This window comes from Octodon degus, unplaced genomic scaffold (genome assembly GCF_000260255.1).
Source record: "Octodon degus isolate 3935 unplaced genomic scaffold, OctDeg1.0 scaffold00011, whole genome shotgun sequence".
In the NCBI taxonomy this organism is placed as follows: domain Eukaryota; kingdom Metazoa; phylum Chordata; class Mammalia; order Rodentia; family Octodontidae; genus Octodon; species Octodon degus.
The window spans coordinates 391,820-418,604 of record NW_004524587.1 but is presented as its reverse complement, the minus strand read 5'-3'; the positions used below and the strand labels follow the sequence as shown (position 1 = coordinate 418,604).

At 49.9% G+C, this 26,785-nt stretch overlaps 1 protein-coding gene and 1 long non-coding RNA gene across 3 annotated transcripts in view; one reads left to right on the top strand and one right to left on the bottom strand.

The window, feature by feature from the left end:
- The window catches only part of Gan (gigaxonin), a 51,518-nt gene extending 36,371 nt beyond the window's left edge, over positions 1-15,147 (top strand). For both annotated transcript variants that reach the window (XM_023709351.1, XM_004625759.3), the window contains 2 exons: positions 8,440-8,549; positions 8,632-15,147. In XM_023709351.1, coding sequence (XP_023565119.1) covers positions 8,440-8,549; positions 8,632-8,813 — 292 coding nt within the window. In that variant the 3' untranslated portion in view covers positions 8,814-15,147. The remainder of the gene's footprint in view (positions 1-8,439; positions 8,550-8,631) is intronic.
- An 8,995-nt stretch (positions 15,148-24,142) lies between these two features.
- LOC111815071 lies at positions 24,143-26,252 on the bottom strand. Its single transcript, XR_002819877.1, has 3 exons — positions 26,178-26,252; positions 25,296-25,452; positions 24,143-24,442 (listed from the first exon to the last, which is right to left on the bottom strand). It is a non-coding gene; the product is annotated as an uncharacterized LOC111815071 (long non-coding RNA).
- Between the last annotated feature and the right edge of the window lie 533 nt (positions 26,253-26,785).

Sequence of the window (26,785 nt, the reverse complement as noted above, 5' to 3'; positions counted from 1 at the left end):
AAGCCTTTGCCTGCCTCCCTGGTCCACACTGTAAAATTGTTTACATGTCCCTCTGGGTTGAGAGTGTTAACTGCACGCACCTTCCGGGCAGGCTGCCCGCGCTCAGCTATGTCCCGGGCCCAGGACCAGGCCTAGTTCATGTCTTGACAGTCTGCTCCGCTGAGTGAGCAAAGGTTGGTGCTTGACTTCTTGTCTGACAAGCTGCCTGTGTAGTATAGGGTAGATAGCAGCCTTCCCGACTCCTCCTGTTCCCTCCCTTAGCACCTTCCATTGGTCTGCAGAGCCCTGAGCAGATGCTCTGCCAGAATCGTGGTGGGTAATTCCCCCTGCTACCTGAAGGGAGCGCCATAACATAGTGTTTACTTGCCTAGCATCATGTTTAGATTAGAGCAGTGAACAGTTACCAAAACATGAGAAATACATATATGTAAATGTCCCTTGAATTTTAGTGTATTTCAAACTTGGGATATTTGCATAGCCTTTTTTTCTAGGTATAGAGGTAGGCTATCTTAGGAAAATGTCTTAGAGTAGGAGAGTAATTTAGAAGATCATGTGTTCTTGTAGGTAGGAGTGGGCGGGGGTTTTCCAGACTGACTGTGTCCTCCTTCTGCGCTGAGTTGCTCTGGGGCTTGACTACCCTGCTGGTGAGTCAGTCTGGTGCTGCCCAAGGGAGTGTCGAGACAGGCTGTCCCCCGCCGCTAACACGCAGCCCGTTTGGTTCTAGTAAAATATTTATGTAAAGCTCTTTCCTGGTGACTGCATTGCTGCTCACACAGTGTGAGCCCCAACCCGCTTGTCAGGAAACTTGGGCTTACTTATGTTCTTGCCACTTTCTGTCCCTGTTCTCATTCTGGAGGATTTACGTCTGGCTGTGACACCAATATGCTCTCTGTTGTCAGAACCGTTATATTTTTGTCAGTCTGGTTCATGTTTTTAGTCGACAAACTTGAAGTGTAACTGTTACAATGACTTGCTTCCAATTCATCATTATTAAACATAAGAGCACTGCTCCTTCCAAACAGCCTCATACGCCGTCAGTGGCCTCATTTCTAGACTTTCCAGTGTTAGTTTATAAGTGCAGTGGAGAACGCTGAGGTCTTTCAATGTACATGCAGGACTCTCGTGTGATTAGAGGACTCTGAACACATAGGGACACCACAGCCATGAACACAGCCCCTCCGCTCAGGCTTACACAGCCCTCCGAGGTACAGATACTCTACTTAGTCCTCGTCCACAGGGGGAGCCAAAACCCAGAGAAGTGGGCAGGGTCACAGCTGGTGTTCAGACCCAGGCATCGCCCCAACACCCTCTTGTCCTCACCCGACTGGCTTTAAGCGCGCAGGGCTTCCTATAAACACCTCCAGCAAGAAGCAGCTACAGGAGTAGCTTGTCTTGAAAAGATCGGACGATCCCTGATGTGCTCTCTGTGCGTATTATGGAAACTACTGCCAGATGAGCAATCTAGGTTAGATTAGAGACCATTTAGGTTGTTTTTAAGTAATCTTTTGTCTTTCCTGTCTTTGTTCCCTATTTTTAGGTTAAAACTTTCCTGGAAAGGTGCCATATCTTATTATTTTCTGTGTTTATGAGTAAAAGCAAAACTGTTAGAAGGAAAGCAAAGAATTCCCCATAAATTATTGGCTGGGCCATGGCAACCACACCTACCCAGGGCTGGGTTTTCTCTGTTCCTCTGTCCCTGTCCTGCTGGTGACACCACTGTCCTCCCAGCTCCTCCTCACTCCTCTCTTCTGCCCAGGTCAGCAGTTACCGACATCTTATCTGTCTGACACTCACTGTATAACGCATGCTTGGGGCCATCCTCAGAGGAGCCCTCAGAGCCCGCTGCCCACCTGTGCTCCTGAAAGACAACTTGGTCATCTTGTTCTCCTGTGCAGCCATCTTCACTGATTCCTGCTGTTACCAAGTCCTGGTGACTGCTCGGCTCCCCTCTCCCCTACTCAGCATGCTCTGAGTCTGTGGTGGAAAAACTGCCAGGCTTTTTCAACATCTTCCTGCCAGGGTCCTGTGTTCCAGTCCTGAGGTTTGCTGCCTCTGTGTGCACTCATCCTCAATGACCCCACTGTCAGTTCTGTGTCAGTCACTTTAACTCTTTATGTTGCAATCTATCCACTTCATTTTTTGGACAATTGGCAGAAACCTGTGTTGGTTCTTTGGCTGGGAGTGGGACCATTCCAGCAGGAAGGGCCTGCTGGAACCCTGGAATTAGCCTTCCCTACCAAGAATAAAAGCCCTGGGGTGGCTGGTAGAAATGACATCCCCATCAAAGACAAAGGGGCCAATGTGGTGGCACCTGTTACATGCCTAGTAATTCTTCTCGAAAAAGTCAAGATGTCCAATGGCTCCTGACTGTGCACTCTCAAAAGCCAGCCGGGGGATCCCAGGGTCAGATTGTGCCCTGGGTGCAGGGTCATCACACCAAGCTTGTATCAGTGCCAGGTGGCCCCTGGCCTGGCTGCACAGCCATGACCATGACCCAGGTAGTGTTTTCTCTTGGTGTGTGAGAATCCCTGAAGCAGTGTGCTTCTCCTGGCAGGACCGGAGTTAACCTGCAAGTGTTGTCCTGGGGCTGAGGCAGGCCACTTCTTCTGGGCAGCAGCCCCCTTGTTGCATCCACTGCTCTCTCTGCCGAGGAGGCAGTACTACTGCTTGTGATGTCTTTGGCGTCACATGAGCCAGAGGATGCCCACCACATCAGCTCCCTCAGGGTCCCACCAGAAGACTGAAGCCAAACCAGTAATGGAATGGAAAACGCAGCAATGTGTTGTTAACTGGAAGCGGCCACAGCGGACTCTAAAGAATGTAGAACTACAGCCAGGGTGCAGCTCAGCGGTAGGACACACTGTTAGTATCCGCAAGGCTCTGGGTTCAGTCTAACACAAAAAAGAAAAAACAGAAGTAGCTAATGGAAGAGGCCTGGCTACCACTTTTGGGCTGAGGGAAAGCACTCAAGGGAGAAGAAATGGGAAAATCCTCCCCACCCACAAAGCTGAGGACCCCTAGGAGGACAAGCACACGGACAGTGCTGGGCACCAGGCCTCAGCTTCCCGCGCTGGATCCCTGTGCGCTGAGATCCAGTGGGGGGTGTGGCTCCTGGGTTTGCTGGCCATCAGTACCTGGTGATGGCACTTGTCCTCACACCTTGTGCCCTCCGCCTCCAGCCCGTTTACTGTCCACCCCTGGACTAGGTAGGTCCTTCTTCCCTGCTTGGCACACAGAGGCGGTACAGTGTTTCAGTTTCCTTATCATGCGGATGGAAATGCTTTGTCTCTGTTCCCTTTGTCAGATCAGACCAGTCGCAGATCTGTCCTCAGGTTGGCTGCTGCTTTCCTCAGTTATCTCCAGGCTATTGTTAGGACCACCCAGGACATTTTTTATTTCAAGTATTCTCTTTTTGACTCTTAAAATCTCAGGGCTGGGGCTGGGGAGATGGCTCAGTGGAGTAAGTGCTTCCCTGACAAGTGCAAGGGCCTGAGTTCCATCCCTGGTTCCGCTAAAAATAAATAAATAAATCAAATCGAATTGAATCTCAGGGCCACTTATCATTAGGGCTTCTGATTGTTATTACTTCTGCGCCAGAGGTGCTGTCATTGGTGGGGAGCCCGTCCCTTGCCTCACTGAGCAAGGTCGTCTCTGTAGCTATGTCCCACTCTGCCTGAGAGGTAATCCCAGCATCTGAGTCATCTCAGAGTTGGCGTGCGATGATTGTTCATTCCCTGGAGATGGGTTCATTTTTCTGGCTCTTCTTTTGTTAAGGAAGTCTGGATTGCATCCTTAACATCGTTAGTACTATGTTCCTGAGACCCTAGTCTTTGTTCTATCTTTTAGAGTGTGGTGCCAAGACTTGTAGGCCGTCACCTGGATCAGACCCAAAAACAGGCTGCCGTCCTGCAGGGGTAGCTCTGGTCTCACTGTGTTTATTCAAGCCTTAGCGCAGGCATCTGTAGTTTCCAGATCAAAGATTTCCACCAGGGGCTTCCTCTTCTTCTCTGGGTTCTCTGCTCAGCCCTTGAGAACCATGCTTGTCCCAAGACCTATGTGCTGACTCCTGACTCCTGTGGGCACAGGTGCACAGGGTACTGCGCAGAGCCACCACCCTCAGACTGCCTTCACAGAAGGCCACTGAGAGCCAGGCCACTCCTTGGGGGAGTCTGCTCAGCTTTTAGTTTCCTTCCAGACTGCCTGCTGCTGTCTGGTGTCTGGGGCGCTCCCGGGGCTGTTCTGTCTATGGTCCTCAGCCCCCAGTTGGCACTTGCGCAGTGCTGTGCTGGGAAGCAGACCCCTCTCCAGAGCGTACTTGTCCTTCCCTCCCCTCTCCCCTCTGATTGAGAGCTTCCTCTGTCTCCCCTCTGGAGCTCTCGCCTCCCCGTGCCTGTCCTCTGCTGCCTCTCTGCAGCTCTCTGCCATGTCCATTCTGTATTTTGATATTCCATTCTGGGGAGGGAGTCAGTCTTGCTTCTGAGTTGTCAAGGGGCACAGTAGTGGCAGGTGCTGCCAAGCCCACATTTGAAGGCCTTGCACCTGAGGGCCTGGTTCTGCCTCTGCATTACAGTTGCCGTCACTCAGTGATGCCCAGGCCTGGGCATGGTGCAGAGTCCTCACCTCACCTCTGCAGCATTCCCTGGGGGCTGGTGACTGTGTTGGGCAGTCTCACCTCCAGAGCAGAAAATGGAGCCTAGCATAGGGCAGTCATCCAGGGCCAGTGAGGTGCTAAAGAACACTCAAGATTGCAGCTTTTATGCCTATTTTGTAAGCAGCAGCTAGACACACGATCCAGTTACTTTTGGGGTTAGTTCTGTTTCACTTGAAGCTTCAGCATCACATACACCGAGTTACCTCAGCTTATTTTCTTTTAAACCAGGAACTCTGACTCACTGACCCACATCAGGTCATCTAACCCAGTTTCTTGAGTTTCATGTTGTTACCCGGAGATGCATTATGCTAAGTCCTAAACAGGTTGATTCTGAAACAACACTGGTAGCAGGTGTCTTGCTCTGAAGTGCTGCTCACTGCTGTGAGCTGCATCCTGGGGCTCAGGTCCAGCTGTGGACGAGGCTCAGGGATGCTTCCAGCCTTCTTTGACTCAGAACCCAGGACCTCAATGGGTTAGTGGCTTATGCTCAGCCCCTACTGTGTGAAGTGTGAGTGAGCTAGTACTGACTGACATTTTCCAGACTTCCTTTTTCAAAATCTTGTTGATGATCTCCATTTTTATTTTGCAGTGAGGGCTCTTAGTTTTTTTCCATTTTCCTTTTTATTGGAGGCATTTGGGGAGCAAAGGTTAAAATTCATAGTTGTGACCCTAACCACATGTTGCATCTGATCAGCAGTCAGATGGTCAGTGAGTCAAATGTTAAGACAATGTATTTAGAAATGTGGCAGCCTGGCATCATTTGCTATTTGGGGCAGTCATTTAGTTTTTATTTTTAGGGGGAGGCAATCATGTCATTTCCTTGTCTCTTGGAAATCAGAATATGGAAGCTACTTCAGAATAATCTGGGAAGGGTAGTCACCGAAATAAAAGTGTGTTCTTTACAAAATAATTTTGTACTGGTATTTGAAATAGAAGTGCTCGAAGCATAAGGTGCACCCATGTACTCAGGTGTGCCAGTGACAGGGCAGCCCTGGGTCCATGTGCCCCTGATTGCCAACGTCTGCCATGACCTATCACTTCTAACAGAAAAGTGCTCAGTCACATTGCCCTGAGTGAACATCAAAATCTAGATTTAGGGGCCGGGGAGATGGCTCAGTGGAATAAGTGATTCCCTGACAAGCGCAAGGGCCTGAGTTCAATCCCCAGTTCCGCAAAAAAAAAAAAAAAAAAAAAATCTAGATTTATTCCCCTATAGTACCCGGGGGGTGGGGCAGGCTTTTATTTTAGAATAATTTTTATTTGTAGAAAAGTTGCATAGGTGGTGTAGCAGTTCCCATAAGCTACTCGCTCAGTTTCTCCTAAGGTTAGTATCTTCCACGACTGGGACACAGATGTCAGGACTGGGGTTTTTGCACTGCATGGAGTTAACTAGATGGGACACTAGACGCTCACCACAAGCATCTTCCTCTGCTCCAGATCCATCTATGACCCACCATTGCATTCAGTTGCTGTCACTGGTCATGTTTTTTCCTAGAAAGTCTGTCATTTGGGTTTATCTCATAATCCTGGGGTTAGGCTGGCATATTGGTGCTGGCGATGTGTCTCGGCCACACCAGGGAGCCATCGACAGCCTTGTCCCTGTCCTGTCAGGGAGAACATGTCACCAGGCTTTCCTGCTGGGCACTATAACCTTGATCGCTTGGTTAAGGTGGTATCTGTTGGCTTTCTTCACTGGAAAGTTAGTGTTTTTCTCATTATAATTAATGAATGTCTTGGAGCATATAATAGGAACATATGAAAAGCTGCTATTTCTCCTGAAACTTTCACCCTCTAATTTTAGTGTCCTTTGGTAGATATAAGCTGCAGTCACTATGCTGTGGGTTTTGCCTGTGATTTTTTTGTTTCCCTCGCTCTACATTTATTAATTGGAATTCTTCTGCAAAAGAACCCTGTCCCTTCTCTCTAGTAATTTTTTTTTCCATTAGTAGTGACTCATGAATTTGTCTTATTCTGTGAATTATGAATTCAGGCCTGTCATTTCTTTCCTCGCTCTACTGTCCCAGTACTGGCCTCAGGAACTCGTTCTCTCGGCTCCTGCAGTGGGGTGATGAGCCTCTCATCCCTTAGAGCTCTTCCTGCCTGGCATTGCGTGGTGCTCCAGGCTTATCTTATACCTTCTCTACCTCAGCTCTGAAATCAGCCATTTCTTCCTGGAGCTTTGGGTCCTCTTAGTGCTTACTAAATCGATTTTCAACAGAGACTCCAAGGCAGTATACTGGGAAAGAAAGTCCTCCACAAACAGTGATGAAACAGCCAGCTCTGTGTGGAAAATAGTGAGCTTTGACTCCTGCCTGTATACAAACTCACTTGAGATGGATCACAGACCTAAATGTAGAAGCTGAAACCGTAAAATGTCTGAGTGGCACAGGAATAAAATCTTTGCAAGCTTAGGGGCAGGAGAGATTGTTTAGGATGCAGAAAGCATAACCCTAAAAGAAGAAAAGGGTCCATTGGAAGATTCCATTAAGAAAATGAAAAGGCAGCCTATATTTTGGGGGGAGTATTCCCGTGTACACATGTAGGAAAGGATTTATGTTCACAAAATGCAAAGACTCCTGAGCAGACATTTCCGGAGATCGAGAGTGGACGATAACTGCCTACCAGGTGATCCACTCAGTCTTGATTTTTTGTTTTTTTGTCCTTTTGAGATAGGGGCTCACTGTGCAGCTCAAGCAGGCCTGGCACTCACTCGAACTCGAAGCAGTCCCCCTGCCTCCTGTAATCCCTGGGATTACAGATGTGAGCCCCCATGCCTGACTGGTTTTTGTTTGTTATGTATTTAGTACAGGGTCTAAAGTGTCTCACCACATAGATCGGACTCATAGTGATTCTCCTGTTTACAGCCTCCCAAGTGCTGGGATTACAGGCACGTGCCACCACGCCCAGTCTCAATCTTCTCAGCGCGCCCTGGGGGCAGGGCCAGCACTGGCACAGCAGGCCTGGGGATGGAACTCTCGGCCCCTGTGCCTGCTTGCAGGCGCTGTAATCTGCTAAACTATCTGGCCAGCCCTCATCACCATTAGCCTTTAGGGAAAGGTGCGCCATTAAAAGCTAATTTTTTTTTTATTTTATTTATGTGTGTGTGTGTGTGTGTGTGTGTGTGTGTGTGTGTTTGGCCAGCTCAGCCCACCAGGGGGCCAGGCGGGCTGTCATGTAGTGCTGGGGGATTGAACCACGGTCCCCATGCTTTGCCAAGCTTGTTCTAAGTAGGTGCTTTAGACCACTGAGCCATCTCACCAGCCCAAAAGCTAAAATTTTGAAAGACAATACAGAGAGATTATAATAATACCAAGCAGTTAGAATGCAAAAGAGCACTGGAAAGAATAGAGCATCTTTTTCACTGCCTCACATAGAGCCTTTCCCCAGAACCCAGAATCTGTGAGCAAAGTCCACAGAGACCTGCACCCCAGTGTCCACAACAGCTTTATTCCCAAGTAACCAAGCACTGGCAGCCACCTAATGGGCCTGAATTCGGCCTCTGCTCAGAGATGAGAGGTGCAGGTGGCTGGTACAAGCAGGGCGCGGGCCGGGTGAGTCTCAAAAAACGGGCTTAGCAGAAGGTCGGGCAGTTCTCCCGCCTCACCACAAACTGTTCCTGAACCTCAGGCACAGGCGGGGTTACTGCAGTGGCTTCCGGGGGAGTGAGCATGGGGCGGAGACTGGCTCTGCGCCTGCGCCTGACCTTGGCGCCCTGTCGCCCTGTCGTTCTTCTGAATACTGTGCTCAAGCTTTCCAGTTCCTTAACTTGGTCTCGGCTTTCTTTTCAGGTGGATCTACCTTAATGACCAGAACCTATGCATCCCTGCCAGCTCCTCCTTTGTTTATGGGGCTGTACCTATAGGAGCCAGTATTTATGTTATTGGAGACCTCGATACAGGTAAGGGTGTTGCGGTGGTGTTCTTGGAACGCTGCCGGGAATCTGGCTGCTCGCCTCACTTTTGCCTGCTTTGGTGGTTTAGGTACTAACTACGACTACGTGCGAGAGTTTAAAAGAAGCACGGGCACCTGGCACCACACAAAGCCGCTGCTGCCCTCCGACCTGCGCCGCACTGGCTGTGCAGCTTTACGCATTGCAAACTGCAAGCTCTTCCGCCTGCAGCTTCAGCAAGGCTTATTCCGAATTCGCGTCCATTCACCCTGAAGAGGAAGCAGAGCAGGTCGTGCGACCCTGTGCTGAGTGCGCCATCGTGTAGCTGGATGTAACGGAGATCCGAGGTGCAGCTGAAACTTGCTGTGTGTGCCGGGCTTTGGGATGGTAACTGCAGCGGTCTTAGACGCTTAGAAGCTTGAGCATATGCTCTGGTTGGGAGACCATGTAACTTCAGACACTACCTGGAAGGAAGTAGGTCCACAGGTTAGCTGTGTCCATAGACCGTGGGGATAAAGGGATCCAGAGGAGGAGGGATGGGAGTGGGTATGATGTCTGGTAGCAAAGCTAAGCCCTACAGTTTACTTTCCCTGAAGGGAACTCATGTTTGACTGCTGTGTTCCAGGTATGTGGCTTTGGAAAAAAACAAAACCGACAACCCATATATGCAAATCAACATATCCAAACATACCAAGATTGCTTTTCTACTACACTTGGAAGGATTTATTATGCCTAACCCTACCCAGTGAAGTGAAATCTGTGCCTAAAATGCTAGATTGGACTCTATGCCAGTTAGTCTCTATTACTAGTGCTCTGTCCTAAGAATTTTAAAAAACTATTACGATGAATTGACACAAAGATAAAATGTCTCTTTTATAGAGTTGTCTTAACAGTGTAAACTGGTGAGTCAGGCCGCAGCCCTCCTGTGAACGTAAAGGAACTTGCTACCCTCTCTGTTACTTTACATGAAGATATGTCATGCCATAATTTCTGGGGTGGTCCGTGTGGAGCTGCGAAGGTTCAGGCAGTGCCACTCTTTATAAGAATGAGGATATTAGTGGGTAGGAGATTTTTAAAGGAAAGACCTGAGTTAGACAGGTAATAAATAGTCTGCTATGACTCTAAAAAGGAAAAAAAAAAAAGAAACCTGTCAGGTTGAAATGCATAGGGATCAAACTTTTTTTAATATAATCTGAAAGCACACAAAGTCTCGTTTACTACTGTCTAGGATTTGAAAACTTGTTTTAGAATCCGAATCTGTGTTACAAAAGCTAGTCTGTGTAATAGAACGTTCCTGATGCCATTCACTGGTATGTTTTAGACAAATTATGAATAATGTTTGGCTGGTAGAATAAACTACCTCAACTTAATTTCATTCTGTTCTTAGTAGAGCAATTTCCTCTTTCCTCTTTTCCTCCTTGCTTGTCACTCACTCCTACCCCCTTCCCGAGAAGGGAGAGAATTCTGTCATTGTTGAACTTATCTTCACCAAGGCTGAGAAGCGATGGTGAACTTACCTTGTAAGACATTTTGTTTTTCATTCAAATTATACCACCTTGGTGTGAAATCAGGGACTTAAACTGTTTGATTACTTCATAGTTTGAATTTTATGCAATATCAAATTTCTAATCAATGTAATATACAGTACTTCATTTCTAATTGTTTTCTACAGCTTTTTTTCCTCTTACAATATGGCTCTAAGAAGCAACATTTGTCTTACTGATGAATAAATGTATAAATACATCCTTTGGTTGTAAACTTGGGAGACAGAATTTCTCCTAGAAACTCCCCATGTGAAATATTGTGTGCTGTAATCATACGTAGGAAACGTTGCTTATGTTTTCCCACCCATGAGCGTAAAGAGGGCGACCTCAGTGCACTTTTCTGTCTTTCTTACACCTGCTGCGGGGCAGGCGACACTATGCAGGTTGCTGGAAGAGGCCAGGCCTGTGGGGTTCTAAGGAATGTCAGGTGTGGCACCTTAACTGTCCCTGGTGGCCAGAAAGTATTGGTGAGAGAAGGCGTAGTGTTTTACCGTATGTACACAAGGAACTAGCCACATGCACCATGAACTCATGCAGGCCAGTCCAGTGTCACTCCAGGCGACTTTAGGATTGCACCATCGTCAGACGGCTGTTGTCACGCATGTCCCCCACCACCCTTTGGGCCCCTTTTCATCACAGTGCTTCAGAGCACATCAGTTGCTGAAAAAGTGTACTTGCTTTAGTGACTTAACCTGCATGAAAGCAGACACGCGTTCAGAAGCTGCTGCTCGGCCGGCCGCGGCAGTGGTAGCTGCCGGCACAGCTGCGCGAGGAGCAGCCCCGGCTCTTAGTTCCTGCAGCTGAGGCTCCTCCCAGGCCAGGCCTTCCGAGGAGACAGCTCATGATTTAGGAGTGAGTGGGGCCCGTTGCAATACTGGCAGTGCCTGTGTGATTTGATAAATTCACTTTGAAACTGTTTTTAAAATTCAGTTCATTTGCAGTGTAGCTGCAGAAATTAATGTTCTGTAAAATAAATTTGCCTCTGAATATGGGATGCAATTACCAACAAAAGCTGCTAAGTGCCAAACTGCTATTTTATTTTATATAAATATAAAACAATTATGTAGGGCTTTATTTAACTTTATTACGTTCCAAAACTAATCAACTTTTTTATAAATTATACTTATTTCAGTATTGTGAAATAAATTATAACTCATTTTATGCGGGTTTGTGTTTTAACATTCCACTTATGCCTTCGAACATCATTTCTTGATAAAGCTCCTGTCGTCCTTTCTCCATAATTCATTTGACCAAGTGCGTGTTGCATTTGGTGGCTGCGGACAGGTCTGGAAGTCTAGATACAAGTGTGTTTGGGGAAGCGCAGTTGTCTTCCTTCCCACCGTGGAGAGGGCATGTCGCCTGCCTCAGGCTAGCATCGGGGAGCTTAGGGGACTCTCTCAGGCTGCATCTAAAGTGGGGTGGTTTGTTTCTTTAACACATCCAAATGTAGGGGTTTTTTAAGTAATTAATTTAAAATGAACTGTTTTATTTTGAGAGTGCTTATATCCTGTGAGAAATGTGATGGGGTGAGTGAGGTGCATGCATGTGGTGCTGTGTGACTGGGTGCGACTGTGTGTTTACTGTGGAACTATAGTTCCAAACTACATGTATTACTGTCTCCTGGTGCTTCAGATAAACCCTAAGCCTGTTGGCCTGCCGTTCATACCACTGTGTTCAATTCCTTTTTGTAAATATGGAAGTATTGGTAGTGTGCAGTAAGTTTTGCCTGGTGTTTCTCTTCATTAGCAGGATTAAAAACAGCCTTGACCAAGCAGGGGCTGGTGTGCTATAAGAACATAGCCTGGGGATTTTAGCTCCCTGCTCCTCTGCTGTGAGGAGCTGATTGCTCATGTGGGCTTTTTCCAACTGTGCAGCGACTGAGAAGACTGTGGGATGTGCTCTGTTCTGTTGCCTTGCCATTTCACTAGCGGCACTTTCTCTGTTGAGGGTCCTGAAGTGTCTTTTTAGTCTCCCTGGGAAGTATAGGAAATGCATCCTTCGTGGACGTGATAAAGACAGGACTGTAGGAGGGCGCCTCACCAAAGTGAGGCAGGGAGTTCAGTTTCCAGGAAGGTTACGTTTCCTTGCTCCATCAGGACACTGCTCTGTTCCTATGCTGTGTACCAAAGCAGGTACCTGAAAGTGTTCCAAGGAAAGCCAGGAACTCCAGTGTCCCCTCCGTAGTGTCCCCAGTGACACCACCTGGGAAGGGTGAGGGGGGCCAGCTGTGCAGGCCTCGAGATGCTGGGACACCTGGTGGAGGGAAATGGGCAGCTGCTGTTTCTCTGAAGCTGACCCCAAGGAAGCCTGTGACAGCAGACAGGCCTGGCCTGGCCACTGATGTCACTGAGCACCTCCCAAGAGTCACACTGTCCTCCCTCCCTCAGTGGTAAACTTGCCAGGCACTGGACAAGGACCCTATCTGGGTCACTGTTGAGCTAGTGCCTGTGTGTAGTAGGTTGTCAGTATTCAATGAATGATACAGAAGCCTAGTGGTTAAAGTGATGATCTTCACTGAATGGAAGGCAGCTTTGCTGGATTTTAAATGAAGAGCTTCGTACACAAGCGGGCTGACCTTGGGTAGAGTAGGAAGCTAGCATAGAAGAAAAAATACCAAGTGCCTCCTGCATACCACGCACAAGCCTGTGGATGCCTGAGACCTGTGCTCGGCACATCCAAACTCCCAGCATGCCCTATGCAAGTCACACAGGAGCTAGCTGAAGGAGAGAGGATTTTGTTAGTGAGGTGTTGGACTTGTGATGATTCTCGGGGACAGAACCAGAGTCTGTTCTGGAGGAGAAAAGGGGCTGCCCTAGAAAGAGCAAGGTGTCATCTTCCCATGCCACCCCACGTCATCATCAGGGAAAAGACATGGTCTCAGCAAGCTAGGAAAGTGGTTTTGCTGGCTGATGACAACCCCTGCAGCACCCCCCAGCCACTCCTTAGAAATGTAGGCCTTGATAGTATGTGTACCATGCCTCACAGGCCCAGGAAGCTGGGCGGGGTTCTTACGCCGCTGGCCCTCAGGTCTCCATGGTACTAAACTAAAGACTATTTTTTGCGGGTAAAGGTTTTTAACATGTTATATTTTTCAAGAGTAATTCTGTTATTTTAATTTTAAATACCTCTCAGTGTGAGGTATTTGTGAGGTGAGTTGGCTTACGCTTCTGAACTCCTTCATGGGAAGCATACAATGTAGGAACGATTACCCTTTTTGAGCTGTCCCAGGAATTCTCAAAATGATTACATTTTCCACTCTTCTCTCATGAAACCAAGTATCTGATAAATAAAGCTATATGATGTAATTACTTAAGTGAGAAATGTCTACTTTTTATTTTGAGAAAATAACTAATCTTTAAATTGCTGTCCAAGTGGAATTTGTTCTGATGATAAATTCTGATATCACTGTAGCCGCGCAGGGTTGCTGAGCTTTAGAGCCTGTACTGTCATAAGCAGATGTACATTGTGATTCTTGGGATGCTGCGGTTTGGATCAGAGGAGGCCCAGGAGATGGCACTGATGGGCCACAGAATTGGGGGTCACCCAGAGAGGCAAAGGGGGCAGTCAGCCAGGTAAGGGGACCCGTGTGCGGAATGGCCATTTCAGCTGAGACACAACCTGCAGTCCCCGCACCCTGGGAGGCTGAAGCAGGAAGATCGTAAAGCTGAGCCCAGCCCAGGCCACTTAGTGATGGTCTCTCTGAACCTTGTTTCTCAGAGGAGAGATGATGATATTGCTCGTTGCAGGGATCCCAGTTCTGGCCCCAGTACAGCAGAAAGGAATGGCCATTCATTTCAAGGGATTCGAGTCTCAAGTCCCTTTGTGCTTATTGTGTACTTGGTTATGCATCATTTCTACTTAGTTATGTTTACTCCATTGTGTCTGATAAGAGCCCCATTTAGCATTTGGATACAAATAGGGCTTAGGCCCTTGTTTTTATGCACATTCCTCAGGCTGAAGGAGGATGTTCCTTGAAACTTGGGGCCAAATTTTCCCAGTTACACCAGCGACATTGGTCTGAGTGCAACTTCACATGGCTGGCTTTATCATGTTTCCTGTTTGATTGGATGAGAATTACATGCATTTACTCCCCTGTGCTTTGTGTTTATAGGAAAAACTCTGTTCTCAGCTACCTCATTATGTAGTGTTGTGCTTGATCTTCTGCCAATTTAGAAGAATTCAACACATTCTGTCCTTTAACAAAGGCCTGGAAGCAGGCAGTGAGCGGCCTTGAGGAATACAATTCTCTGAGGCGTATTTTCCACTTTACTACTTTTTTTAGAATAGGCACTTTTAATCAGGAGGAACAATAATTCTCCTAGCACTGCTGCAGAATGATTACTTGAAACTCAGCTTGAATTGTAAAGTCCTGAAAGGGCTCTGCTTTCCTATAGCAGGAAAGGAGTCTATTTAAACACCACCGCTGTGTAAAGTAGAGGGCTGGATTTCCATGCTTGTTAGGACCAGGAAGAAAATGCATCTGCCTGCGATTGGACCCCGGCTTTGGAGCTCAGGTGCTGGAGGCCACTGATGTTCCTATCTTATTAGGTGCTCTTGTGTCCCAGGAATCGCCAAGTTTGGTAGGAATGGGGACTCTTTACGAGGTTCTTTGACTGCGCTCCTTCTGATAGCAGAGCCCAGAACATCACAGTGAGGCACTGAGGTGTTTCCCCAGTACCAGTGTGAGCCCAGGCAAGCTGTGTAGAATCACGTTATGCTGATGCGGTGCATGATGGGATCTGTTCCACACACGGGAGGGTGTCTTCCCCACTTCTACCTGTGCCTGTGCCTTCTCCACACCACCTGAGGATGGCTCCTTCTGGTTCCTAAGTCAGGCAGCAGGTGCTGAGGGCTCAGCTCCTATAGGCAACCTCCCCCTTCTTAGTAGTCAAAATAATATCCATGCCTTGAGGCCTCAAATGCTCAGAATAACTTAAGTTCCAGTGAAATCTAAACTTCAGCTGACCTTATTAATTACTAAGACTTAATTTGAGCCCAGCAGGTATGGTAGCACATCCATCTAATCCGAGGGTTCTGGGAGGTTGAGACAGGAGGATCTTAAGTTTGAGCCCAACTTGGGCAGCACCAATTTAGTGAGACCTTATTTCAAAAAAATTTTTAAAGGGCAGGCATGGTGCACACCTGTAGTTCTAGCACTCGGGAGGCTCGGGTAGGAGGAACACCACAAGTTGAAGGCCAGCCTGGGCTACAGAGCAATGCCCTATCTCAAAATTTAAAAAAAAAAAAATTGGGTGTAGCTCAGTGCAAAGTCCGTGTCAATTCTTGGACTGGAGAAAAAGATTGTTTGGTTGTACTTTTGAAAGTGAGAGGGGCTGGAGAGATGGCTCAGTGGTCTAAAGCACCTACTTGAAACAAGCTTGGCAAAGCACAGGGACCGCGGTTCGATCCCCAGCACTACATGCCAGCCAGACCCGCCCCCTGGTGGGCTGAGCTGGCCACACACACACATACAATAAATAAATGTAATAAATAAAAATAAATAAATATTTAAAAAAAAAAAAAAAGAAAGTGAGAGGTTGTTTCTGGGAGAATGCGAAGCTTCTTCTTAGGTGACAGTGGCTAGCCCCTGCCAACACCTGCAGACCCAGGCCCCTCCCTTCAGTGGTGTTGGAGATCCAGGCTATTCCCTCTTTTCCAGCAATGGTGCTGTCTCCCTGGATACTGAACTGCCACTTTCTTGAGCAGACCCAGCAATGTGGGTGCAGGCTCTAGGGTGAGGACACTCGCAGCTCCTCCTCTTACTGTCCCAGTGGTGGGGTGGCCTTCCCCCTCTGGTGTGCGGAGGAACTCCCTTAGACTGTCAGCGGCCAGCGCAGGGCATTGAGCCGCTCACCCTGATTGTCCCTGGCTTTGCAGTCACTTGCATTCCAGGATTGTGTTTCTCTCTGTGTTTATGAAATTATTTACTTCTGGGCCTGTATCCTCCCTCCACATCTCTAGTTATGTTCAGGGTAATTCTCAATACCTGAAACACTCCCAAATACAGTATTGAGGGTCATAATAAGTAGCTCTCTGTTCAGAATTGGCCTGACGAAGCCTCTAATAACACTTAAAATTCTTTTCCACAATTGAATCTTTTTTCACTGAAATATCACCAGTAGTCATCTATACTAATCATACTGTTTTCTTGATCTCTGAGGTCAGTAGGCTTACAAGATACTTTCTTACCTTGGATATTGTATGAAACTGAAAAACAAGCAAACAAATCTGTACTATGGGAGGGTGGACAATGAATGACATGACCTAAACCTTCAAATAGAGAACACGGTTCCCCAGTGATGGAGGTGTGGGTGGGGATATAGCTCAGCTTCATAAGCACCTACACAAGGTCCTGAGTTCGATCCCTGGAACTCTTGAGACCATCTTTGCGGTGACCCTGTAGCAGTAGGACAGCTACTACACGCTCTGCCCTGAATCCAGGGTGCCGTGGCAACTTCTTCCCATCTACATCCGAGCATGTGGGTTCTCCTGCTCCCTCCTCATTTCTAGGGCTTTCCCTAAACCTGCTTGGCCGCCAGAACCATGCTTCCTGCTCTCCATGCCCCCTTCTGCCCTCTTGCTGCCTGACAGACCGGACAGAGCCGGGAGCCCCTAAGCCACCTCGTCTTGCGCTTGCATCTTTTCGCCTGCCTCTCCAGGGAGAGGGCGAGTTGTGCTCTCTGCCACTGCCCCTGTGATCACAGGGAGTGGCCACGGGCACCTTCTCTTCAGCACATTTTGCCCTGCGCTAGGGTTGGTTTCTTTCTGTGGCCACACTAGTAGGAGCTGTCTCCAGGGATGTTGGCCCTCACCACAGGCACTGTGTCTTTCTCTGCCAGTTTGGGGCCTTTTGTCCCCAGGGAGAGGGTATTTTGGGCCTGTTTATGATAGTTCTTATTTTCACCCTTCTCTTGGCAGTCGGCTTGCTGCCTGCTTTGTTCCCCTGTCCCACACAGCTCCCGGCCCAGGTCCCTAGCTGCTTGACTTGTGTAGCAAAGAAAAGAGGAAAAGAAGGGAGACAGAAATCCCTCTTCTGGTTCTGTAGCCCACATAGTGTCTAGGACATCAGCCTCCTGGGACTTGTGGAGTCGTCAGTCCTGTCACCTGGCCCGAGGAGCTTGCTGGGCGCAAGCTTGGGACTGAGAACGCTCTCCTGTCCCAGGCTCAGCCCTAGCAGCTGTGGTCTAGGGCCGTCACCTCCCCTTCCTGCCAGTGGGCCAGGCCCAGCCCCACCCACTACCTCAGCACTAGCACCCAGCGCAGGCTGTGGGGCCCCCTTAGAACTCAAGCAGGGGAGCGTTGCCCTGCAGGGCGGCCTGTGAGGGGTCTCAGCTCTGAGTCCTGGGGCGTGTTCCATAGAGCAGACTGGGGCCAGTGTTTCCTCTTCTAGTTTAGCTTTGATCGAAACACATCCTGCACTTCAAATCGGGAGTAGAATTTAAAGTGCGCATTCTTATTTACAATGAAAGAGAGAGAGACCACCTTCTCATATATTTGTCAGAAGAAATTTTTGCTTCAAATGAAATTCCAGAAATTTTTTTATTGTTAGTCTAGCATAGTGCATTGATCTTGACTCTGACACGTGGGCTCTGAGCCATGGGGGAAAGCGTGTTAGCAGCTTTAGGAAATCAGTAAAGCTCGTCTGTGCATTACACCGTCCTTCAGTTTTCCAGGGCACTTCGGGGGCGGGGTAAATATTTTCCGGTTGGGCAATGTCTCCAGTGGCCTTGAGTTGAGAAAGGCACAGGCTGTTTTATTCAGCAGAACTTGCTCAACTAAGTAGTCAGCCTTTCCCACCGTGGGGTTCTTTTCCTTTTGAACTCATTTGTAACCCAGCCTTCGCCTGGTTCCTCCTCTCACACTCAGGTCACTGCTGACAGCGGAGGGCTGCTCTCTGGTGGTGTGTGTCCCTCCCTTGTGGTCTGTGACAATCATGAAGAAGTGGTGACTTCAGCTCCATAGTGAAAGCTGGTCACTGTGGCCAGCTCAATTGTGCCAGCCCACCCGGCGCTAGGCGGTTCCCGGGAGCAGCACCAGATCTCATCCTGATGCTGCGCCACCAGTGAGGAGGGCCTTTTGTGCCCCTCATTGAGCGCAGCCCTCCCACAGCACACCGTGTGTGTGGAGCTGTGTGTGGCTTTTGTCAGTGATGTAGGTCTTCTGCTACAAGAGCAGATGGTCAAGGAAACTCCTTAAGCCAGGACTGTAAATTCAGTTTGATGCTCCCCAGTCCACAGTGGGCCGTGGTCCTGCAGGCCGGCCAGCCCCACTCCTGCCATGCCTGCCTGTGTTGTGGAGGGCAGTTAGTGTGCGACTGTCATTCATCCACAGAACTGGGTTTTTAGCAGATGCTTGATTTGTCATTTTGGATGCATTTACTATTGTAAGGAAAATGCTATAAAGACCATATAAGTTCCAGATTCCAAACATACCATCCCCACGTCCATCCTGCTAAACACAAATCTGTTTAATGTATCTGTATTTTAAGTCTTGCTGCTTTTATTATCTAGTGAAGTTCCAAGTTGCGAAGTCTGCTTCAACGTGTGTTCAGATGATGGTGTTTTGTGTGTGATAAAGTTATCTTTTTAAACAGTCCTATTGAAAAGCAGTCATTTGCAATGAACATACATAAATTAGGCACATTATACTGAAAGTTCAAAATATTTGAAGATTGCAGCTTGTGAAATTGTACTCCCCGAATCCAGTAGGCTAGCACAAAAATGGTGCTAACTTGATTTTGTTGGAATGTCCCTTGTGTCCTGTGCTGTGGCCCACATGTATGGGTCTCTTTTTGGGGTAACTTTCTGTTCTTTCGCTGGTATGAAACTTAGCGAAGTTAGAAGTAATTTGAAATAGTAACCTTTCGTATGAAGTTGCTTTGTGGTTTACAAGTAACACTGATGCAGAAGGATGTGTTAACTTTCTTACATTAAGCAGCACGCACTTTGTTTCTAGGCTTGGTGTGTCTCGGGGTCCCTGTGGGGCCTGACCCCTGCCCTGGGGACCAGACGCATTGTCATTGTGCGGTTCTTTGGTACCAAGGATTAGTGAAAGTGTTTTATCTTTTTTACGTAGTTTGTATTGACTGGATTTTATAACTGTAAGAAAACAGAAACAGAGTGTTGTATTTTGATCTGAAATTTGTGTATGGTACAAGTAATTTTGTTTTCTGCATTGGAAGTTCATTTAAAACTTGAAATATTTTCTAGAAGGGTACTGAACAAAATGGATTGTCTTTAAGCTGTTTAATTAACCTAATAAATGAATTTGATGGGGAAGGCATGCTGGTTATTTCTGGTTTGTAAGAGTGGTTCCTGCTGGGTCAGAGTGTGGATGTGATGGGATTCAGTTCTTGAAAATCCTGTTGATGTTTCATGCTGGGATTTGTACAGCCCCATGTCAGCTCCTAGACCAGCTGTCCTGGAAGTCCTTGTGTGTGTGGTGCCTCGGTCTCCCCTACCTGTCCAAAAAAGTGTCTGTCATCTTCCCTCAAAGATGGTTGCTATTGGGGGCTAGGGATATAGCTCAGCAGAATAAGTTCTTGCCTGGCAAGTGCAAGGTCCTGAGTTCAATCCCTGGTACCACCAAAAAAAAAAGGTTGTTATCATGGTTTGGGGTTTTTGCAAGGGGAACAATACAATACAGGACATTTTATAATATTTTATAATGAATCACCCAAGAATCATATACAAGAACTGCAGGAAATCTATCCACACACTAAACACTAAAAAATCCAGCTGAGGGTCTAGATCCTAATATCCTGCATGAGTCCAGGTGAAATCCTAGAGTTCATACAATGCCTTAGGTCCAGCTGGAGGCCTAGAGCCCACGACAAAGTCTCATGCAGGCCTGCTTCACAGATCTGTGCTGGAAAGGCCCAAAGGTCAGTGGTGCCAGCAGGCTGAGGGAACTGAACTGGACCCAGGAAGCAGTGCCCAAAGCAAGCATCAGAGCTCCCCCAAAGATACCACAGCCGTCCTCAGAACACGCGTCCCGAGCTGCTCCAGCAGCGAGGAAAGCTGAGTTCTGTCAGGAAAGCCAACACGACAAGCCTCTCCATGAGGCTGAGCAGTGCACTGTCTTCTCCTCCTCCTTCTCTAGCATTGCCAGGAAGCAACACTCAAGATGACCAAAGCTCCTCCAAATTTCAGGAAAAATAGCAAGGAAACAGTATTCCAGAAGAACAGCTCAAGAGACTTAGCAGCTTTTAGCAGTTCAACAGCTGTGCCACACACCATCCCCAACAGAGTTCCAGCAGCTTCTCCTGTTCTGCCCCCCCCCCTTTTTAAATGTATTTGGTACAGGGTCTCACTATACAGCTCTGATTCGTAGGGATCCTCCTGTTTTCAGCCTCCCCAGTCCTGGGATTACAGGCATGTGCCACCATGCCCAGTCTCAGTGGGCAGCTCAGCTTGCCCAGGGGCGGGGCTCAGTGTAGCATGTGGTGCCGGGCATCAAACTGCAGTCCCTGCGCTTGCCTAAGCAGACGCATAGTCCACTGAGCTATCTTGCTGGCCCTCTGTTCTGCCATTTCTGCTGCTAGCAACAATCCTCAGGTGGGCCTCCCACACCCAGCATCATGCTAGTCTAATTCAACTGGGTGTAGTAAGTTGACTGCCAGGTAGAAAGCCACTACAGTTTCTATGTGCCTTCCTCCACGGAGGGAAGCTCGGTGTCAGCAGAGCAGAGGAGCCCACACGGCAGGTCCAGCTATACGTTGTTGAATTCCCTTTGTAGAGAATCAGTGCCCCCAAGTTTCCTCTTGCCACCAAGACAGAGAGGGTGACCCTATAAAACTTGGTGGTATAGAAAACTGTCAAAGGCAGGTCTGCCAGACAATGTGAGGCAGAGGGCCAAGGACACCTCCTGGGATGTCCATGATAAGGGATGTGTGGCCCTCACTGCCAGGTTACCTACAGGGCGCCAGAGGAATATCCTCCCGGGAGCAGAGAGTGCAGTGTCCTGCAGGCCTGGCAGAGCAGAAGCTTTGTCATTTTTCCCACCTGGCCCCGACCACAAGGTGATGGTGGGCACAAGGGCAGACCACTGTGGGATGCCCCAGAGGCCAGGGCTCAGGAAGTACAATAGTCATGTGGCATGACTAGAGCCATGGGACAGCAAGCCTCCAGTGCCCAGCACCCTGCCAGCAGCCTGGAGTCCCAGGACTTGGCGTGTGCCTGTCCTGTCTATGTCCCTGTCCCCAGCTGCAAGGCCTTCTCAGTCTCTGCCCTTGCAGCACCTCCATTCCTCACCCCTGAGGTCAGGCCCCTCGTAAGACTTCTTATCCAGGGAAGGAGCGTGGTGGGGTGCAGTGGCAGACTCGAGGAAGCCCTGGCCCCTGCTCTCCTCCCTGCCCATGTCCCCTGTGCTGGGCAGAGGAGGCCCCTTGCTGGCTTCAGTCAACGGGGCTCTGTGGGGCTGCAGGGTGGCTGCAGGCAGTGTCCCTCCATTGCTTCTAATAGGAAAATGAGTACTTTGTCCTTACAGCCACCTAACATTGTGGTACACAAAATGATGTCCTCAGCTTCAAAACTGTCCACATCCTCATCCCAGAACCAGTGAGCTTGTTACCTGGCATTGTTTTCTGGTGATAGAGTCTTGCTGAGTTGCCCAGGCTAGGCTTGAACTTGCAATCCTTTTGCCTCAGCCTCCCAGAATGCTGGGGTTACAGGTTTGCCCCACAACGCTTGACCAAATGAAGGCTTTTGAGATGGCAGGTCATCCTGGGGTTTTCTGGGTGGGTCCAGTGTCACCACAGGAGTCCCTACAAAAGTAAAGCAGGAGGGTCAGAGGAAAACAGAGATTGGAGCAGGGCAGGCAATGCACAGCCCCAGAATGCAAGGGGCCAGAGTCTCCCTGGAGCCTGCAGGGAAGCCACTTGCCAGCCTGGGAGCCCAGGCCTGGGCAGCTGACCAGGGTCTGAGGCAATGTATGGAGTCGTTAAGCCATGGACCACCCCCGCACACAGGTGGGAATGTGGCTCATCCAGCGGAACCAGGAGTACAGCACCACTGCCCTGCCAGGACTGTAGGAACAGGACTTCTGCCCCTGAGGGGGTGGGGCAAGGCCGGGGTCAGCTGAGCCTCATCCCAGAAGCCATGCTGCTCAAACCTCCCATCTCAAGCCTGTAGCCTCATCCAGGGCCTTCTCTTTCTCAGCTTCTCAGAGGCAGCTGGGGACCCCATTCAGCCTGTAAAACCTGCCCCTGCCCAGCCCTCCTCCTGCTGTCCCTGCTCACAGCCCCAGAGCCTTTTATGAGACCCACCTCTAGCTGGGTACAGTGGTGCAAATCTGGAATCCTAGGCTCTTGAGAGGCTGAGGCAGAAGGTGGCAAGTTTGAGCCCAGCCCGGGCAACTTCATGTGACCCTGTCTTAGAATAATCAAAGAGTGGGAGGTGTAGGAAAAGAAAGGTCCCCATCTTTGTCCCCAGCCTAATGCCCTTTTTCTCACACCCCAACATATGGAAAAGGAAATCCAGCCATCTCACTGTGTCCTCCAAGCCACCACAAAGGGCCCTAGTCCACTGCTCGGCTTTGCTTTGGTGACCCCAGGCCATTGGCCTGAGTGGAGCCTGTCCACCGCCTCATCCTGGCTCCCAGCTCCTCATCCTCCGGGCGCAGCATCCCGGCTGCCTTTTTCGGCAGCTTCTGCTGCTCCTTGCCAGCCCTGTGTCACAAGGGCTCAACATGGAAAGGCCCATACTGGTGGCAATGAGAGGGACCTACAGGTGTACAGCGAAGACAGACACCACCCAGGGCTCTCCCTGGCCCTCCCCTTCTCTGCTTGCAGTGGCCTGGCTAGCTGGGAGAGGGCTCTCACTCGGCTCTTTGATCAACGATCAGGCAGCACAAGCCAGAGAGTCCCAAGAGGAAGGACAGCAGCCTGGTGTTGACACCCAGCGTGGGATACTCGGCTGGCCCAGAGCCGCAAGGGAGGGTGGCCTTAGGGCTGCCTTATCTTCTGAGTTTTGCATGGATGCTGGAATGTTATCTAGTTTTAAAAACTTTTTAAACTTGTAGTGGTGCACGCCTCTCAACCCCAGCCCTGGGAAGCTGAGAAAGAGCATCTTCATGAGTTTAAGGCCAGACTGGGCTATATAGTGAGACCCTGTCTTTAAAACATAAATAAAAAACCCTAATGTTTTAAGTCTAACACTGTCATCCCAAGCCAGCATGTGCATGATCTTGATTTGTGACTTCTGCCTCCTCCCGTCACCTGGTTCATCTGTTGTCGCCTTAACTGGTTGAAAACCATGGCTATGGTGGTACCCAAACACAGAAGTTCACTTTCCCATTACCTGCTTCAGGCTGGTCTTGTGCCTTGAGTGTGTCAGGAGGGTGGCAGGGGCCACCCTGTGTTCATTCCAGGGCCTGAGCCCCAAACAGCCTTGCAGCCATGGGGGGCCCCTGGGACCCTGCAGTCACTATGCAAGGAAGCCCCAGCCTGGACTGCTGATCCCAAGAAGCCACGTGGACAGAAGGACCAGCTGACTACCACACCAAGGCGCAGATGTGTGCCTGAGGCCCGGTGAGCCCACTGCAGCCACAGCGGAGCCATGGGTGACACCTGAGGTCATAAGGGACCATAGCAAGCTCAGCAGAAGAACCGGCCTGCGGAGCTCGACCACAAAAGAAAACTGATGTTTGGAAGCCACAGGGTGTTGGTGAAGCCGTCATTAAAAGTGGAGAGATACCCTTTATTGTCGCCTCTGCTCATCTGTGTTTATTCTTTTGCTTTTTATCTCTTGTCCCCACCCACCCACTCCCATACGCCCCGGGAGCCCATGGACTTTGTCTTGCCCTGTCCGGTTCCCAGGGCCTCAAGTGACTCCCAGGAGGTATTCAATAAATATTTGCTGAGTGACTAAATGACTGTGTACGTCAGCAAGCATCAGCCGTGGCAGCCCCTGGTCACAGGACGCAGCCAGGGACCTGAGTAGTTCAGGGCCCCGTGCTGGAACTCAGGGCCTCTGGGCATGTTCCTGGCTGCTGTCATGTCACTTAGAGAGGTCTCGGCCCCGCAGATGCTAGCACATCAGTGGCTTCACACACAGGCAAATATGCCCACCAGACCAGGCTGGGTCCGGGTTGACACCTGAAGCCCTACATTCGTCCCCTTCCTATTCATACCATGCCCCACCCCCACAGGGGAACCCAGGAAATGTTCGCCGCTTTTTCTTTGTTTGGGGGAAGATTCCAGCTTGGGGAGGGACACAGTTTCAGAGCTCAGGATGCTCAGGTCCTGGAACTGCAAACAGAGTCCTGAGGTGGTGTCCTGCCCTGAGGCTGGGACAGCTCAGCAGGTCTCCTCTGTCCATGAAGTCCCAGCTAGGAGTATGTTCGTAACAGAGGATGGGGCTTGGCTTAGAGACAAACTGCATCATCCCTGCCACTCTCCAGCCTCTAATCCCCCTTCCCAGCATCACATCCAGCCTCAGCCTCTGCGGGGGACATGGCCAAAGCTGTCATCCAGTGTGCTAGGCACCCCTAGGCCATCCCGGGTCCCAGCCACCAGTGTGAGCACCACACTACCGCCTACCAGTGCACTCTATCTTGAGGCGAAACCTCCAGACCTCCCCAGACAGGAAACAGCCTGCAGCATCACTGGAAACCCACAGGGACCCAGTTCACCTCCTCTTGGGAAGCCAAGGTGAGTGACTTAAGAGTGAGCCACAGCAGGACTTTGGTGGCCTCTGCTTGCCCCCACCCCCTGCAGGCCCTGAATTTCTCCTGTCACATCTAGGGGATCAGGGGGCTGGCATCTTGCACCTTAGAAGAAACAGGGCCAGGCCCTGCCTGGTCTTAGCACACGACCTTCCAGGGCCCACGAGAGACAGGGAGGGATGGGTGACCTCACTGGAGTGGGGCCTGGCAGGGTGGAACAAAGCCTGCCTTTATCTCAGGCGACTCCATTTGTCTGAGTGGGCGACTGCCTTGTACCCAAGGGAGAGGAGTCCAAACTCCACTCTGAATCCCGCTGTGATCCACGTCAGGACAGAGGTGTGGACTCCTGGGTGGGTGTGTGGAGGCCACACCCTGCTTCCTGGACACCTGCCAGCGGCCCACAGCTCAGGGCCAAGACTCAGCCCTGCCCTGCACGTGTCACCTCCACAGGAACAGCAGGCACCCGGGCTCCAGTCGCGGCACTGGGACCCCCTTGGGCCAAGTTCCACACTAGTGAACACTGAAAGCCTCGCTATTCAGCATTCACCCGGTGCCAGGCTCTGAGCAATTCCTATTGCAAGCACCAGTTCCTCTACCTCGTGGGATCCCTCTGGGATAAACACTGTCACCAGCATCTGTCTCCCAGGTGAAAAACCAGGCATGGAGGGCCCAGTGCAGGACCCGGATTAAACAAACTTCTTTGCCTGTGCAGACACGGAAAAAAAAGAGACAAGAGGCCAGGTGGGGCATAGTGCACGCCTGTGATCTCAGCACTCCGGAGCTGAGGCAGGAGGAGCGCCGTGAGTTCAAGGACAGTCCTGCACTACATAGGACTCTCTCTCTCTCTCTCTCTCTCTCTCTCTCTCTCTCTCTCCCCCCCCACCAAAAAAAAAACAACAAACAAACAACCGCTAGACATTGTAACACACACCTGTAATCCCAGCACTCCAGAGACCAAGGCAGGAAGATTGTTGTGAGTTTGAGACCAGCCTGGGTTACAAGGTGAGCTCAAGGCCAGCCTGAGCTACATCGTGAGACCCTGTCTCAAAAAGATCCCTTCCCACCCCCAAAATTATAAAAATGAGAGAAAACTCATGGAGCAGGGGAGATGGCTCAGTGGAATAAACGCTTCCCTGGCAAGCTCAAGGGCCTGATTTCAATCCCCGGTTCAAAAAAAACAAACACCTCAATCTCAGAGCCAGGCACAGTGGCACTCACTTGTAATACCAGCACACAGGAGGATTGTTGAGAGTTTGAGACCAGCGTGTGCTACTACAAATGAGCTCAAGGCCGCCTGAACTACATAGGGAGATCCTGTCTCAAAAAAACCCACCTCAGTCTCCTCTGCCCTACTACCACTTTCTCACGCTGCACTGGGGCCATCTTCTCCCTGGGCCTCACTTGGGATGCCAACAGCCCCCAGCCTGACCTGTTCCTTTCCTGCCCGACCAGGCCATGCACACAGCAGGGGATGAATGTCCAGCAGAGGGCGCTTGAAGCTCGCCTGGTCCTGGCCAGAACAGGGAGTAGGCGGGTCCCAGTCCTGTCCCTTCTCCGCAAGCCTGGCCAGGTGTAGAAGGACCCCTGGGGCTGGGAGCGCTGGCGATGACGCAGGGGCGTAACGGAAGGCCCCCAGCCCAGGCCTGGGCTTGCAGACTCTCCGCTGTGCCTTCTGGGACCTGTTAGCGCTGCTGCCCTAGGAGCACAGGGGCCTCTGACAGGCAGGTGGTCAGGCTGACAGGGTGCAGGCTTTGGTGCCACCATGCAGGGGCATGACCTCTCTGTGCTTCAGTTTCCCTATCTGTAAAAGTGGGGACAGTAATTAGCTCAGATGCGGGGCCGGCACAGCATGTAGTGCCGCAGGAGACAGTAATCTGACTGGACCTGCATGGGGGGCTGCTGGGAAGGTTACAGGGGCATGGCACCGGGCTGCATTAGGAGGCGTATGATGAGCTTCCTCCATGCTTATTATTTATTGTTTTGTTTCTTGAGACAGGGTTTCGCGGTGTACCCCAGGCTGCCCTTGAACTCATGCGA